At 47.5% G+C, this 17,423-nt stretch overlaps 1 protein-coding gene across 1 annotated transcript in view; it reads left to right on the top strand.

Moving 5' to 3' along the window:
• Positions 1–16,544, top strand: part of MTMR12 (myotubularin related protein 12) — a 59,345-nt gene extending 42,801 nt beyond the window's left edge. The window contains exons 9-16 of the mRNA XM_032470634.1: positions 1,132–1,238; positions 1,879–2,003; positions 3,447–3,525; positions 4,932–5,002; positions 7,727–7,899; positions 10,054–10,221; positions 11,097–11,258; positions 13,653–16,544. Coding sequence (XP_032326525.1) covers positions 1,132–1,238; positions 1,879–2,003; positions 3,447–3,525; positions 4,932–5,002; positions 7,727–7,899; positions 10,054–10,221; positions 11,097–11,258; positions 13,653–14,222 — 1,455 coding nt within the window. The 3' untranslated portion in view covers positions 14,223–16,544. The remainder of the gene's footprint in view (positions 1–1,131; positions 1,239–1,878; positions 2,004–3,446; positions 3,526–4,931; positions 5,003–7,726; positions 7,900–10,053; positions 10,222–11,096; positions 11,259–13,652) is intronic.
• Positions 16,545–17,423: the final 879 nt, after the last annotated feature.

The raw sequence follows: 17,423 nt of genomic DNA, 5'->3' as shown, positions 1-17,423 counted from the left end.
GCTGCTGCAGCGTATCAGTGTATGGTTTACATGGCGCAGGTGACTGGCAAGAGGGCGTCCCCTCTGGGCATCTGAAACCCTCTAGGTTTGCCTTTGAGCTGGGGCTCGATGGCTTGGTTAGCAGAGCGGGACTGGGCTTTAGCCAGTCAGGTCCTTAACCAGACCTTTATCAGGGCACAAAGTCCACAGCAGTGCTCATCGGTCCCAGCCAGCCTCCCCCACTCCTCCATTCCAGGCTCTGCTGGCAGATTACCTTGTCCCCAAATCAGTTGCAATCTCCTTTTGTTTTCGTAAAACAGCAAACAAGTGAAACTCTCACTGTATCCAGAAAAAATGCCTGAACACTTGAATCTGCCACTTAGGGGCGCATTCATGTGATTTCTTCCTCGGTTGCCCTCCCTTTGTTGTTCATTGAAATTCCCTTCTCCTGAGCTCTACCACATTCTGCTTTTTATTGTTTCTGCAAATTGATTTCTCTTTTTAGAATATAAGCTCCTTGAAGGTAGACACAGTATCTTAGCCCTCTGCCTCCTCTGACAACCTAATTCAGTGCCTTGCACGTAGGAGTCTCATATCAGTGTGCCTTGAATAACCAGCTTTCATTCTTTCTCTAATGATGGGCGCTGCCTTCAGAGTCACTGCTGCGGCTGTCTGTGCAACTTGGGGGCATTATTTGGTCTGTTCAAGCCTCGGTTTCTCGTTGTTAATGGGGATAATACTCATACTTGTCTCAGAGTGTGATTGTGAGAATTAAATGACTTGATTCATGTGAAATCCTGACATAATGCGCTCACTCCAGCGATAGTCACTACCCTAATGATGATGATGATGGTGATGTTTTTATCATCATCCACCAAGTTCCCAGCACAAAAGCCACATCAAAAGATGTGTGTGAGACCTCAAGTGAGTCTGAGTGTGACTACCTAGACCTGAGTTTTTCGTGGCTGTTTTTTAAAGACTAAATCAGTCTTTCATTGTGAGCACCTATTCCTTGGCATGACGAAGTTGAGTATATTCAGCTATTTAATACTTAAGGTGTAAACTTCCTCGTATGAATTAAAATACGAAGCTTCCCTGTCCTCTGTTAGGTGGTTTACATTATGTCTGGACAACCTTTATTTCCCTCTGCAGATATGGTGTTGGTCCTGCCACAATGGATGTGCCCTTTTGAAAATGTCCGCACTGCCCAAAGAACAGGATGATGGCATTCTACAAGTCCAGAAGAACTTCTTGGATGGGTCAGTACTGTTCTACATTTTGTAATCGTTTAGCTCAGTGTTTGTTTTCCAAGAAGCAAGGACGGTTCTCGGCAGCGTGTCCATTTCGGTGTGCCTGCTGATACAGTGTTCAGTGCCCGGGGGTACAGCTTAGGGTGGTCGTTGCTAATTGGAAAGGAGTCATATAACATAATCGTGAAGAACATCAGCTTCATTGTTTTTAGAGATGCACACTAAAACATTTAAGAAAGTGATGTCTGTAATGTTAACGGTTATCAAATTAGGTCAAGGTATGTGTCACTGTGCTGTTCTTTTCTACTTTTCTGCATATTTGAAAAAATGTTAAACAAAAGGTTAAAAAAAACCTAAACTGAATGAATAAAAAGGCAGAAAAGGATTAGACTTTGGAGTTCCATTGCCTTGGTTCAAATCATGGCTCCATCAGCTTATAAATGTCATAATCTTGGGCCAGGTGGCTCTGCTCCTGGTCCCTCTGCTTCCGCCTCCACTGACAGGGAAGGGCAGTCGTGGTAGTGACCTCGCTGCAGAGGGCACGTAGACGGCAGGACCCTCACTGAGCTCTTCACGCAGATCCTGGCACAAGGGGCTATTTCTAACTCCTCCCTGCCCTTCTAATCTCTTGTTACTCTTTGATACCTAGAATTTACAAGACCATCCACAGGCCACCGTATGAAATTGTTAAAACCGAAGATCTGTCAAGCAACTTCCTATCCCTGCAGGAAATCCAGACCGCATACTCCAAATTTAAACAACTGTTTCTGATAGGTGAGGAGGATGCTGCCACATGGGGAAAGACGTGCCACGTGGGTCAGATGACAGCTGGTGTCTTTTCCCTGGGTTCCTTGTGGTAGGACACAGTGGTTCACGGCCGTGAGGGCCAGTGTCACCCTGTGGAGGGGCTGGTGGCCGGGGGGCCAGCTGCCGTCACCACACTTCTGCCACCGTTTTTCTACAGGCCCTTGGCGCACTGTCCCCTCTCGAGGCAGTGAACACAGAGCCACCCTCCTCTTCTCTTCCTTTCCCAACACCCTGGTTTCCCAGTCGTGAGCGCTGGGCTTCTCCCTCGGGAAGTTGTAGACTGTGTAAGGCTTGTATTCACCGGCTATTCTATGAAGTGAGTCACCTGTTTTCCTTCGTGGCTTATTGAATGGACTCCCCTCACCAAGTAGAATATTTTACTTCTTTTTTTCTGATTGAGCGTATTTTTTACAGTGAAAAAACTGAATTAATCAGAAACGTACAAAGTAGAAAATGAAATATGCTCATCATAGTCACAGCCACTTCCCTTCACAGGTTGCCCAGTGTGAACCATTGAGAACCTGGATCAGATTCAGTCAAGCCCAGTCACCTGCTGATTCTCTTCACTCTTGAATGAGTCTTTATCTCTGAGATTTGTCACACTTTTTGTAACTTCTCCTAACTTTGACTTTTTAGCCTGGTGGTCTGATTTAGGATTCATTCATTCAGCTGACATTTGTTGAATTCCCATTGCACACACTGACCATGCTGGGTGTTGGAGATAGGATGAACGTGACAACGCGGGGGTGGGCGGGGGAAGCACGCGTACACTTGTAGGTGGAACACGTGGGGATGCACGTTATGAACCAGATTCTTAAAAAGCACGCACCTGGCAGAGAGAGTGAGATGGGACTTGTTGACGGAGGCTGCAATTCTCACCATCCAGGACTGGCAGGGGGATATGCTTCTTCCTGATTTGAGTTTGCAACTTGGACGTGCAGCAGACTTCTGTAAAATGCATGTCTTCTGTATCGGGGTCCAGTGTGTGAGGGGTGTGCGTGTGTGTGTGTAGGATCCCAGCAGAAGCCGGCTCTCCCTCGGGCCTCTGCGGCGTCGGGCTGTGTCCTGCTGCATCTGCTTCTAGAAGCAGCAGCCGGAATGTCGGCTGCGTCTGTCTGAGCGTGTCACTCTCCTTGTTGGGCTACAGGTGGACCATGGCTTGGTGTTCGAATTGTAGGGCACTTTTTATTTGAGCACTAAAAGTCTGTTTTTGCCTACCACCCCCTCCCAGGGGTTTACAGTTCAGAAACCACTTCAGCTGAAGTTGCAGAATGCCCTTCACTTAAAATGGAGGCTTGTGCTGGGTTCGCGGTTCAGTCTGGGGCCGTGAGTCCGAGCAGCACTCGTTTTACAGCAGGTGTGTCAGCAAACAGCGCCTGACTTCCTTACCATCTTTCCTTTTTTTTTCAGATAATAGTACCGAATTTTGGGACACGGATATAAAATGGTTTTCCCTGCTGGAAAGTAGCAGCTGGCTTGACATTATCAGGTATTTCAAGCCATTGTTTTGCTCATGAATTTCACAGTTCTCTAATCCAAGTTAGTAAAGCAAACTGACAGTTAACTTAACTGTTTTATATTTTACATTTAAATATTCTTAAATCACATGTTCTGTTCAGGGCTCAGCTGGATTTTACATTCATCGTTTGTCAGTGCTGTGCACATTCTATCAGAATTTACAGACATGCCACCTGCCCACAGAAGTCGACTCCCTAGACTACAGACTGGGGACTGTAGGGCTACAAAGGAAGGTGCCTGGCACCCCGGACTCCTCACTGAGGCCTCAGGGCCCACCTCCAGGGAGGAGGCTGGGGACTGAGACAGGGAGAGTCTTTACTGAATACCTTTTTAGAAGAATTCTATGTCTCTTACCTATTACATATATCTCTTACCTATTAAATTTTTTTACTATAATTAATGTCAATTAGCTATTTTTCATTTTGGAATTAAGTAGAGATTCCAAGAGAACAGAATTTTATTCCTTTTCCTACTTCATGTTTTGAATAGCTTCTCTCTGTTGCCCATAAATAGAAGAGAGCAGAGGGAGGCATGAAACAGAAATGACGATCGGGTGAGGGAGGATGAGATAACAGCTCAGAGCTTGGGTCGTGCTCAAGGGGAGAGAAGCATCCTCTCTTTCACCCGGCTCAGCGCTGTCTCAGGTCTGCCAGGAGTTTGTGCAAATGAGCCTCGGCCCTCCAGACACGTATGAACAGACAGGTTTTGAAGAACCTGCTGCACATCCTGCCATTTGAATATATAATCGCAAGTAGTGATAAATGTTATAAAACAAAAGGGCCTTTCTCTGTGTGGGGTGGGCAGAGAAGGTGAGTGTCCCTCAGCAGATGGAGGGCGTGGGGGCACCTCTGCAGGTGGGAACAGCGTGTGAAGCCCCAAGTTACCGGTAGGGAGGGCGGAGCTGCTGGCAGTGGCAACAGTCTCCAAGGGAACAGTGTGTCTGAGAGAGATGAAGGGAGTTCTGGGCATATCAGGCCCTTTCAGCCACACCAACACGTTTGGCTGGTGACCTTGAATTAAACACAGTGGACGTGTAGCTCAGCCTTCAGGTGTAAGTGTTTATGGGTGTTACTAGGACTCGCCAACACACTCAGGTATGATTTGCAATAAGAATTTCTAGTTTAGGAATCACCTAGGAGCATTTTTACATCAATTTTATTATTTTCTGAAAATTTAAGTTTCTAATAAGCAGGTGAGTGTCTCGCAGTATCTGAATAGTGTAGATGATAATTTATTTTCTTTCTGCAGAATTGTAGCATGAAAAAATAAATGATATAGAAAACTGAAGATCAAGTCAGACTGCCTCTAAATTTCTTATTGTTTATGATACCCAGCTCAAGAACTAATATCCTTTTTTCTTGTCTCTCTCCTATTTAGACGTTGCCTGAAAAAAGCAATCGAGATAGCAGAATGTCTAGAAGCACAAAACGTGAACATTCTTCTTTTAGGTAGTATATTTAAAGCTTAAATATATTTAAGCACATTTCCTTTTTTCTTTGCTTGAGGTTCAGTTTCTGTAATATAGACCTTTACGTAACTGGAACTGTCTTGTAGAAGGAGTGAGCTAGTGTAGAAATCCTTCCCATTCTTTTTACCCTGACCTTGGGATCCTTTGGTTTGGATTTCAGTGTTACAGTTTAAAAATAAATTCTTTCACTTGGAACTTGGCAGACCTACTCACAGCCCAAGAAGGAATTGTTTGGTATCTTTACCAAAGCTCACATTTCCTAATGTTTTGGGGTTTTATATTAACTCAACTTGGTTAAAGTTAAAATCTTTGGATAGTCTTTTTTTTGTATAAAGATGCCCATGGGTGCTTTAATTGTCATTTTTACATCTTTGTGTCTGGTAACTTTGTGAGGTTGCCATGGAAACTTTGTGGGCCACGATTTCCTTTTCCTCAGTGGGCTTAACTTGTACATGAGGACAGGTTGTACGCACTCAGAATGTGTAAAAGCAAGAGTAAACCACATTCAACAAAGGTCGCTGCTGGAATTGGTTAGGTCTAAGCTCAAATGTTGTGTCTGCTGTTCTGAATACTTAGTTTCTTACAGCCCCACGCTTCCCATTAAGTAGGCCGGCTCTTGCTTTCATGCCCTCAGGCGTTCGTCCTTCCCCTGACACTCTTCCTGACGCTGAGGTTTAGCTTCTGTGGGCGGACTGGAACCGTGTCTGCCTGTGGCTTCTGCTGGCTCACTGACTTAAGTTTCAGTACATTCACAGAGCACCCACTAGGTACAGAGCCCTATACTTCTGCCTTCTAGAAGTTTACAGCCTACAGAGAGAGCAGGCCTAAAGACGGTATTGAGAAAGACCTAACTAGCAGTGGCAGAGCAGGGTTCTGGGTAACTGGAGAGGACGAGGAGGCATAAGACTGCGGGGCTGAGAGGTGGAAGTACCGGCCAGACTGCGCCATCCCAGAGCTGCACAAAATGAAATGGGAATCTTTGGCAGGAGAGGCTGACCTGTCACTCGCTCCTCGATGGACTACTGACTTGTGGCTCCTCTGAAATCTCATTTTCTAGCCGCTCTCCCTAGGACCCGCAGGTGTATTATTAATACCCTCCACGTGCAAGAAGGGAGATTCTCTTAAAATATGAAACTTGTTTTGAAAGGTGGTAGCACTGGAAAGACAAAAATAAAAATTGTTTCTTCTAAACCCATGTGTTCCCGTGGTTTAGGCTTGAGGAAAAATAGAAGCCCAGGTGTAAGCCTGGCCCTGCAGTGCTTTGTGACCCTGGGGTCAGCATGAGAGTTGAACAGTGCACACACCTCCCTGCTTAGAATTCGTTCTGGAGTTTCTCTGACCCCATCGCTGCCTGCAGCACCACCGTCCTCATGAATGGGTTAAGATAGCAACGTGAGTTGCACTCCTTTTTGCAAAGGTGAAACTACAGGGATGCAAACCCTGACTTTTAGAATGTGAAAACTCTTAAGACAAATGCACGAGTGTAGACATATGTTTTTATTTGCTGTGAGTCATGCATGGTGAACAAGGGTGTGAGCGGAATTTTCATCGTGTGGGTTTTGTACCGTGCACACCAGGGGTGGGCACGTGGCTTACAGAGAGTTTCTCCTCTAGGCTAGGCGAGGGGGCACGGGCCCTACTATGCTCTCAGACAGAAATGGAAAGAGCTGTGGAGCTGAGAATCTGAGTGTTTCGGTGCAATCCAGAAATATTACACTTTCTCCATAGCAGGGGTAGTGGAGGGAAGGAGCCTGAGAAGCAGCTGAGCCTGGGAACAGTGAGCTCCGTGATGGAGACCTCGACACACCAGCTGGCAGGGTTCTGAACTTGGTCCGTGGAGCCCAGCAGGTCACTGTCAACGTATGAGTCTGCCCTCATCGTGTGGGGCATCTTGACTCCCCGCTCTGCCAGTGGATCTGCCCTGCTGCGTTTATTCATCAGTGACAAATCCATATTTAGTGCCAGTGTGTGCAGGACCAGTACTAGCCAGGCTGGGAGCAGTTTGTCTCTCAGTCTGAAAATACCAACTTTTTTGCCCACTGGCCCTGGCCTTTAGGTGATGAGCACTTTACTGTCAGTGGGAGACGCTGGTATTGGGGACCCTGCTGTTAACCGCGCTGGGCCGAGCCCTCTGCTGCTTTTTTTTTTTTTTAATTGAAACTATTTTATTTACCTGTAGATTTACTGATTAAATGCATCACAGAATATATGCATTCCTCATATAGGCAATTACAGGCAGGTCTTCATTATCAGAAAACTAAGAAAAATTTATGCTGCTAGAATGCTTTACTTACATAAATTTGTAGATACATCTAATGTTGAGTTGAACGTAGGAGCTCTGACAGTAACATGTTTGCTTTTTATATAAAATAAACAGATTCAATTGTTCATTTTAATTTGTGTTCCCATGCTGATTTCCCCTAACAAACTGTATTTTCATGAGAATCCTTTTGAGATTGTTTTGTAGAAAGTCTTTAGGACCTAAGTACAAGCAAAATATGTGTTATCTGTCAACATCTGGAAGTCTCTGTAAACTATAGCTTGCCTGGAGGCAAGAAAATGACCCTGGACCTACGAAGGCCCAGCCTAAAGTCACTGCAACACTTGATACAAAAATGGCCTTGGACTCCTGCTTTCTAACACTCCATGCCCTTCTTCCTCTTTGCCCTGCCACTGGGCACCCTGCCCGCCCCCTCCCCCCCAGAGGAGAACGCCTCCGACCTCTGCTGCCTCATTTCCTCTCTGGTGCAAGTGATGATGGACCCCCACTGTAGAACCAGATTCGGTTTCCAGAGCCTTGTCCAAAAGGAGTGGATCATGGGTGGTCACTGCTTCCTGGACCGCTGCAACCACCTGCGTCAGAGTGACAAGGAGGAGGTGAGTGTCCTCGTTGCAGATCGGGCAGCCTGGGAGGCAGAGCCCAGTCTCTTATTTCATACCTGTCTTCAGATGTAGGGTTACATCCGCAGAGTGCATGCACTGCGGGCTTGTCAGGAAGGCTGAGATCAGTTCAGTCTTTGATGACTTTGAATGCTTTAAACAATATTGAAGCCATTCCCAGGGGAAAGGGATATTTATTAACAAGTGTGTTCAGAGTCTTCACTTCTAAATTGTATGCCACCCCCACAAAGAGTGTATTATATTTCGTGGTGGAAGTAATACTGATTTGTAAAACTTAAATAAAAATTAACTCAATGAGAGGTTCCCACAATTTCTGGTTCGTTAGTCTTTGCCAAAAAAAATGAATATTCATATTCAAATACAAATTTCCTACAGAAAATACATAATAACACAAAGTAATTTACCTTGCGATAAACTCTTTCAAAATAAAACACAGGGATATGTTAATGTTATCTGTTCCCAGGGCCTTCACCGTGGTGGCTGCAGACCTGGACCTCCTAATTCAAGCCCCAGGAGGGTTAGTGTTATAGCTCACTTAGTGAAAAGGAGGCCCCCAGTTTGGGGTGTACTTGTCTAGGTTACAGCTGTACAGACGCCTTTGACTGCATTATTAGTGACTGTGGAAGGAAAAATGAAAACAGGTGAACTTTAATTAAATCCCCTGCAGGGCTAGCGCATGCTAGCAGCGTGACCGCTGGTTTTCCTGACTCCAGCTAATCGGTGTGTCTGCCTGTGGGCTGTGGGAGCAGAGAGCCCTGGCCTTGCTGTGAGGGCTCGGGGTGTCCTGGCAGACCTGGGCTCCTCTCGCTGGGCCTGAAGGTTTCTTTCAGGTCTAGTCTGTACTCCTCTGTGGCCCCTCGGACTGAATGGAAACCACGATCCTCCAGTCTTGAAAGGGACCTCACCTTCCTGAGACTCTAATTTAAAAGGTTGCTGGGACTCAGATAACTCGATGGGCAGAGACTGCTGCTACTGTGTGGGAAGCATGTTTGTGTCTTGTGTAGTTTATATGTCTTGAGAAAAGAGGGGCTGACAGGCACCATGTCTGATGGGGAAAGAGTCCAAGAGCAGGTCTGGTGGTCTCCTCATACTTTCTGAGTCCATTTCCTTGACCGTACAGTGAGGTTCAAATATTTCCCACTCTAATGATATAGAACATACAGTGAGGTGTGAAATAAAGTTGCCACATAGACCTTTCTCAGCATCTCAACATCGACATCCTGGAGTTTTTTGTTTTGGTTTTGGTTTTTGGTTTTTGGTCGGCGGAGGTAATCAGCTTTATTTATCTATCTAACAGAGGTACTGGGGATTGAACGTAGGACCTTGTGCGTGCTAGGCATGCGCTCTACCACTGAGCTCTACCCTGCCCCCTGACACACTGGATGGAGTTTTAATGGAAAACTGGGTGGTCTGGTTTGTGGTATAATTGACGCAGCACTGGACTTGGATTCAGGAGCTGGATTCCCTGCTCCCGCCTCAGGAGCTGTGTATGAGACCTCTGCCCCTGACAGGAATGACCAGGCACCCTGGAAAACACCCATCTCTACGAATAAAGGGCTTGGCTCTGGGTTACTAATAAAAGAGGCCACTGGTTACTAATAAAAGAGGGATTTGTGAAAAAATGTTAGACACTCACTTTTACTGCTTTTCCCTTCTGGACCCTGATCATCAGCAGGTGGAGGAGTGTTGACAAAACTTAAAGTAATCGAGTAGGTTTTTTGTTGTACTGTGCTACTGATGAGAAGAGTGAAATTCTTTGGGGTAGAAGTAGCATTTCACTCATGGAGGTTCAGAGTTAGTGTTCCCCGATTCAGGATCTGTTGCAAGTGTCCATCTGTCAGTGCTGACTGACGGTGAGGTTTACACATTCCATCTCGGGAGTGTCTCTCCCACAGGTAGGAGCTGCGAAGCCCGGACATTCGTCCGTGGGCATGGGGCTTCAGTTGGGCATGTTTATCACTTGCAATGGGATGGAATTGGGAATGGGAATTTCCTGGAATGTATTTTCCAGAGAATATAGTGCCCGGAAGTGGTTATTCCACGCCTGTTGAGATGGCTGCCCTGCGCCCGGGATTGTTGGCATCAGACCGCCGGCGCCCACTCAGTAACGAGAATCTTGTTTTCACACAGGTTCCCGTGTTCCTGCTCTTCTTAGACTGCGTCTGGCAGCTGGTGCACCAGCACCCCCCCGCCTTTGAGTTCACGGAGACATACCTGACTGTGTTGTCAGACAGCCTGTACATACCCATCTTTAGCACCTTCTTCTTCAATTCGCCTCATCAAAAAGATGGTAACGTGGTAAGAGTCCCTCGTGGGAACCTGTGTGTTGAAGAAGTCGTGTCTCACTAGTAGGATGCAGCAAGGTCAATGATAAAAATGACATTTATGTTACACTGACTACATCCTGGGCCCTCTTCTGAGTGCTTTCCCGGGACTGGTATTTACCCCTCAAGCACCCAGAGAGTCTGCATTATTACTATCCCTGAGGAGCTGAGGCACTGAGACAGTAAATAACTCGCCCAAATCACATGGTGAATATTGGAGCTGGGCGCAGGTGTCAGAGCTGGGAATTAATAAGCGTATTAAAAGTTGTCTTTGTGAAGAGGTCAGATGCTTTCTCCTCCACCTGCCTGCTGCCAGGAGTGACTGGAGAGGGCAGGGACGAGGCAGAGCAGGGGCTCTAGGCTTTTACTTTCCCTCTGAAACCCTTTTAGCCCTGCTCCCGGGGCTCTAACTCTCCAGCCGTCTCGGTGCTCTGACCAGCCCTCAGGTCGGGGCTCGCTGGAGCTGACCCTGCAGGGCCAATTTGACCACATCCTACAGGGGAGCGGGCCACACAGAGCCGCTGCTCACCAGCTTCATGACCTCAAGCGGTTCACATCAGTTTCCCAAGCCTCAGTTTCCCAAAGGTAAACTAGGGAAATAGGAGTGACCTCCCTGGGCTGTTGTGAACCGCTGGTACACAGCCATGGCTCAGCACAGCGGTTGGCATGCAGCCTCCAGGAAATGCGTCCTCCTTCCCTCATCCCCACCAAGAGCCCTTAGTGAGCAGCTGCTGAAGCCTGGGTCTCGGGGCCGGGTGGGAGCGCCCTTCCTGGGGCCCGTCTCTCAGAACTGTATTTGCTTTGCTCAGCCCTCCCTGGAAACATCGTGACCTGTGCTTGTTTTGGCAGGGTAGGGAAAGCCAGGATACACAAAGCAAGCCTTTGAATCTGCTCACCGTGTGGGACTGGTCTGTACAGTTTGAACCCAAAGCCCAGACATTGCTCAGAAACCCTCTTTACGTGGAAAAGCCAAAACTGGACAAAGGCCAGCGGAAAGGAATGCATTGCAAAGTAAGATGTGCACATGTCTAACCCCCTTCATCTGCACAGCGATCCCTATGTTTGTAATGATAAAAGTTATATATGGATTCTGGACACAGCCTGCAGAGTCGAGATTGTGATGTGCAGATTGTCAGGGCCCTTGAGAATCCCCAGTGAGACGTGGCCATTTGGTGAGTGTCACTGGGGATACTGTGGCTAGAGGCGCCTGCCGTGTGGAGTTGAGCATCTTGTCCCTGCCCGAGTGTGGTTGGTCAAGTTGAAGGAACACTCATCCCAGTGTGGGCTCTATGCGGTCTGTAATGATGTCTTCAATAGCAAGGCCTTTCTTCATGCTACAAATGGTATTTGTAACTAGCGTGCTCTGTCAGGGGCCATACTGTTTCTGGCACAACTCCCCCCACTCTCGTGGTGTGAACACAGCCCTGAGCAGACAGCCATGGCTGTGTTCCAGTGTTTACAGAGGCAGACACCAGGCCAGACTGGGCCCATGGGCTGTTGTTTGTAGACCTGGGCTGTAAACGACACATGTCAAATTCTTTGTTTCCCTTCAGATATTTTTTCCTGATTTTTTTAGTTACTAAAACCCCGAAGTTCCCTAGATGATGTGTGATTTACATTTCCTAGTTCTGTCTCCTGACCTGGGTCCACCTGCCCACCAGACCCGCTAGGGGAGAGCAGTGGTAGTCATTCCCGAGTCAGCGTGTGTCCTTCCCACACAGTGTGTGTTCCACTGCTGTCCTGATCCCACCACCCTGAGGATTCCAGGGAGCCAAGCCATTCTGCTGTGGGAGGAGGCTCCATTCTAAAGAGGCCCTTTCAAGGGACCTCAGGCCCAGGGTGGGTATTTCCCTCCAGATTCAGCCTCTTTGCTGTCTGCTGGACCAGAACTGCCCTGAGCTCCAGAGCAGCTTGGCCGAAGGTGAGATGGTCTCAGTGTGCTGTGCCCCCTGGTGGCCGCATGTGTACATCTCGCCTAGTCAGCCTGGCAGAACCGCCCCAGGCCAGAGGGGCAGGGGCCCTGAGAGATGCAGGAAACCAAGGCTCCACTTTGTGAGACTGGATTCCATTTCCCTGCCCAGGCCCCATTCTCTGAGGGTCCGTTCTCCCTGTAGGTAGGAGCAGGTGGCCTGAGCGCCAGCGGCTGGCGGTGGGAGGGATTGGAGCTGAAGGGCATCATGTCGTACCAGCCACAGCAGAGAACTTTGAAGCCTCGGGGTGAGGACACCAGGTGTGAAGTCTGGGGCCTCTCATCGAGGGGACCGGCTCCTTGGAGAAGTTCTGTGGAGACGTGAAGAGCTGTGGCTGCCCTGGGAGTAACTGCTCAAGACCCTGGGGTTTGCTCAGCCCCGCCTCGACCCAGCCCCAGGCATGCAGTGCTGGTCCCACCTGGCCTGTCTTGGACGTGCATTCACTTGGGGCTGGAGAGAAGGGGCTTCCAAGACAAGGAGAGTTGTGTTGAGAGTCCAGGCTCTGCAACCAGACTGTCTGCATGTGAAACCATGTCTCGCACTTGGTAGCTGGAGCCTTTGTGACTATTTAACTGCCGTGCCTCAATTTCCTCAGTTGTAAAATGGGGCAATAATAGTGACTCTGAGACTCGGGTCAGTGGATGCACGTAAGCACTGAACACAGGACCTGGCTGGCAGCAAACGCTCCGTGGCTGTCAGGTTCCACCCGCTCCCCCGTGCCCTGCCCTGCCCGACTCACCTGCGTCCCTGGGAGAAGGGCCACCCTGACCCCCAGCCTGCAGCTCTCTCTTTGACTTTGGCTTGACCTCCCTCTGGATGCCTGATCACCTATAAGGTATTTCGTCAGAGTGACAGGCTCTCCAGGTCGCCGACACTGCTTCGTATTAGGTGTTCAGAATATTGTGGAAGTGAATACCTTAAAGTTCTCAAAGAAGAAACATCTTGCTCCCTTCAGAAATACTCATTTGGGCCTCCTCCCCACAAGTCACCCCCTAAATTATCATCAGCCTGTCTTAACTTAAGCCTGTTCTTCACAAGGACTTGTGCCCTGTGGTGCCACTACAATGGAGAGGAGAGATTTAAAACCTCCCTCTCAGTGCCACAGCGTGCCTTTCTGCACAGCTCCACCTGCGCCTGGTTTCACCCAGGTGCTTATAAACCCGGTGTGTTTCTGACATTTGCATCGTGGAATAAACAAGAATCCCTCCCTCACCACCATCACCCACCCTGCTGCCTTCTCTGTGTAGCCTCGTAATGAATTTGCATTCACGTGGCAATTCTGATGTCTCGTGACTCTTGTTAAAGCAGGATTTTGGGTTTTTGGTTTTTTTTGGGGGGTTTTTTTTTTTTGGTTTTGAGGTGGGGAGCACAGATGAGAACAACTGTACCTGCTCTCAGGCTAACCAGAGATTTTTATTTGTGTTTTCTCTCAAAGCATCAACGACAGCTTTCTTTGCCGCTCACCCAATCTAAGTCATCTCCCAAAAGAGGATTTTTCAGGGAGGAAACAGATCATTTAATTAAAAACCTTCTGGGCAAGAGGATTAGCAAACTAATTAATTCTTCTGAGGAGCTGCAGGACAACTTCCGCGAGTTCTATGAGAGCTGGCACAGCAAGCCCACCAACTACCACGGTCTGTTGCTGCCGCACATCGAAGGGCCAGAAATCAAAGTCTGGGCCCAGCGCTACTTGCGCTGGATTCCAGAGGCCCAAATCCTGGGTGGCGGCAGGGTGGCCACCATGAACAAACTCTTGGAGATGATGGAGGAAGTCCAGTGCTTGCAGGAGAAGATCGAGGAGAAACACCACAGCCAGGAGGCCCTCCAGGCAGAGGCCACCTCCCTGCTGAGGAACTCCGTCCGCCTGTCCTCCTTGTTCCCTTTTGCTTTGCTGCAGCGCCATTCCTCCAAGCCGGTCCTGCCCACCAGTGGTTGGAAAGCCTTGGGAGATGAAGAGGATTTGGCCAAACGAGAAGATGAGTTTGTGGATCTGGGGGATGTGTGACCCATCTGTTCAGTGATTGTGAGAGAGGAGTTTCGCAGGCTGGGACAGGAGTCTGACACACCTGCCCTCGGGATGGGTGTGTGGCGCTGAGGCTGACTGCTGGGGAGAGGGGCATAACCCTTGCCCAGGGGGAACCTGGTCTTTAGGAAGAGAGCTGGTTCTCATTTTTCCCCCTGGTTCTGAAAGACTATGCAATTAAAACCTTATCTCTAGTATTATTCATTAAAAGGAGTTACTGCTTGGCCCAGAGTAGAACTGTGGCTGACGTCTGCTGCATACCCTGCAGTAGCTGGTTTACTACTTAGAAAGGGCTTTGGTAAGACGTGCCTGGACTCCACCATCTTCAGATCTTTTCTGTGCCAAGGTGATTTATCCAGCCATGGGGAACAGCAAGTGTCTCTGTCGCATCTCAGTTGGGAGCAAGCTCAGCTTTACATGATGTGTTTATGGCGACCTAAAACATTCAGATAGAGGTATTAAGATGTGTGGCCTTCATTTCCAAACCGTAGCATTTTTCCTCTCTTTGTTCTCTTGCCACGCATGTCACCCATCCTGATGTTTCAGACCATCCTCCCTCCTGTGTGGAATGTGTCACCTCACAGGGGAGGGGGGGGCAGCCGACCCCCCGCCCTTTCTTGTGGGCTGACAGCTCCAGGTCTCCCTGTCTGCTCGTACCACTCGCCACTGCTCTCCCTGCTCCCCCACTTCCCGCCTTGGTGCACATCATCCCAGGATCTTGCTGCTAAACCTGTTGGTTAGACTGGGGGAGTCTCTTTGGTTTGCCCAGAGGAGCTTCTGTTCTTCCAGAGGCGCTCAGCATCTGAAAGCAATCACTTTGCCTTTTTCTAACAGCACACCTGGGCTTCGGGGCGCTTGTGACAACCGTCCTCTGCAGCAGCCCTCAGCCGGGTTCCCCAGGTCTCTGTCACCTTACAGACTGATGAGTAGGATCACTGTTGAATGTGGCTTCCACAGGGAAGCAGTCAAGCATAAATGTCAGAAGTGATGGTTATCACATAGTACCTCAGCGATTTAAAAGCCATAGAAGAAACTTGACTCTGCCTGGTAACCTTCTTGGATCTGCTGTCTAGATGATATATATTTTTTGAATGCAGGAAAGAACACTTTGTAAGGACCAGTTTTTTTCATTCTCCATGGAACCCTGTTCAATTCCACAAAAGGAAGGGGGGAAATTATCTCATATTAGAATGTTTCCTATCGAATGTTTGCCTTTTATATACATTTGCTCTCCAGTATCGATCCCAATTTGATTATTACCTGTTTAGAAAAACTTTCAGTTGCTCAAGGGCAATAAGGAATTTTGAAACTATTGAGAAAGAGGAGTTTCTCAGTTTGCACTGAATCATCTTGTACACACAGGAGATTGCTTTACCATCCTCCCTCGCCATGTCGTTCTGTGGGCCCTGTTGGTCTGTTAGGACGATGGAGGTTGAGGGAGGGCAGGGCTCATGCATCTGGGGCCAAACACAGGCCCAGTCTTGGTTGCCTTAAGAGTCTCACCAGTAAGGTCAGTGTTAGGCTTGCAGTAGGGATTTTTAAGTTACCCTAGTTATTGGCTACCTTCATGTACGTCCTGCGGGCCTTCTTAAACTGGCACTAACCTCCACTCCTCTGCCCTACTGCTTCCCAGATACACTATGGAGCTAACTAGTTTTGTTACCATATTATAACGGGAATATTGATACAGTAGCCTCTTCAGTCTTTAAGATCTTAGTAATTTTCATTCCAAAAATGCCAGGTGTGATGCTTTACACTCCATAAAGTATGGTTTAAAGGCACAAGGTCATGGCCCCTGTCATAGCAGTTGAATGTGTATTGAAATATTTTTCTATGGTTTTTTTTTTAATTACAATAGAAAAATAAGCTGTTGTAACATGTTAGGTCATGACCATTTATGTATTTATATTTGAAATCAGATTTCTGTAAACTTGTATTTGTGTACAGGATTCTCAGTGGGTTTATATATTGTGACATTTTTATTCAAGATTGAGATGTGGATTATGCTTAACAATAAAAGCTGAAATGAGACCATTTACTTTGTTTAAACTGCTGCACTGTGCACGTTTGGAAATGTACATTAATTTGCTGTATATAGTGTCCTGAGTTTGTTTATACCTCCAAGTTTTTACACTGAAGATAAATTAGCTTTAATTACATACAAAACTTTTTAGGGAATAAGCTGTTGGGCTGAATCTGTATAAATGTGCTTTTTACTTTCTGGATGTACAATGAAACTTTATACCTGTATCACACTGCATCATACCTGATTGCAGAAATTAAAGCACAATTTATAATACTGTATTCAGTGTGGTCGATATGACATGGAATAATTACTTTGATTTACTTAGTGTGTGTGGTTGGTTGGTGTGGTTGGTTGGTTGGTTGGTCGGTGATGGGAAACCAGTAACCAAATAGAGATTTAAAATTGCAGGTGGTGATGAAATACTATGAAGAAAAATAAAATACGGTAGGAGCCCTATAGGCTGAGTAAAGGGAAAGGGTTTTTTTAATACCTGAAATTAAATAGCAAGTCGGAGATTTTCCTGATTTGTTTGTTTAGTGCTTGCTGGATTGAGACCTGTCACTTGTGCATATTGAGAAGTAACATTTCTTTGAAGTTTCCCACCTGCAGCCCTCTCCCTTTCCGCCATGACAGCAGAAGGTGTCTCCCTCTGATCCTGTCTGGCCAGGCCTGCCTCCTACGTCACAGAGCGGCTCTGAGACCTCCTCCCGGGAACACCATGAGCCCTCATTGCTACCACATCCTTTCACACGTGAGACGTTCTTTGATATCTGTATTAAATTCCCAGTTAGAGGGGGGAGGGTATAGCTCAGTGGTAGAGTGCATGCCTAGCATGTACAAGGTTCTGGGTTCAATCCCCAGTACTGCCATCAAATAAATAAACAAACTTAATTACCTCCCCCTGCCAAAAAAAATAATAATAATAATTCCCATTTAGTAGTCCTGGCCTTCCCTGTATGTTAACGGATTCAGGTCCTGTTTTCCACCTTTGTTAAACTGCTCTTGGACTTTGGATGGACTCGGCTGTCTCCCTCTCTGGAGTTCACTTGTTCCTTGGTATCCAAGTCAGGTGAGGTGAGGAGGGGGGGACCTGCGGGGAGGGGAAAGAGTGGGGCATTTTCCATCCAGTGTGAAACAGGATGGTGGAGGTTGGGGGA

Source organism: Camelus ferus, chromosome 3 (genome assembly GCF_009834535.1).
Source record: "Camelus ferus isolate YT-003-E chromosome 3, BCGSAC_Cfer_1.0, whole genome shotgun sequence".
Classification (NCBI taxonomy): domain Eukaryota; kingdom Metazoa; phylum Chordata; class Mammalia; order Artiodactyla; family Camelidae; genus Camelus; species Camelus ferus.
The sequence above is the reverse complement of the archived record's forward strand: the minus strand, read 5'-3'. Positions and strand labels throughout refer to the sequence as shown.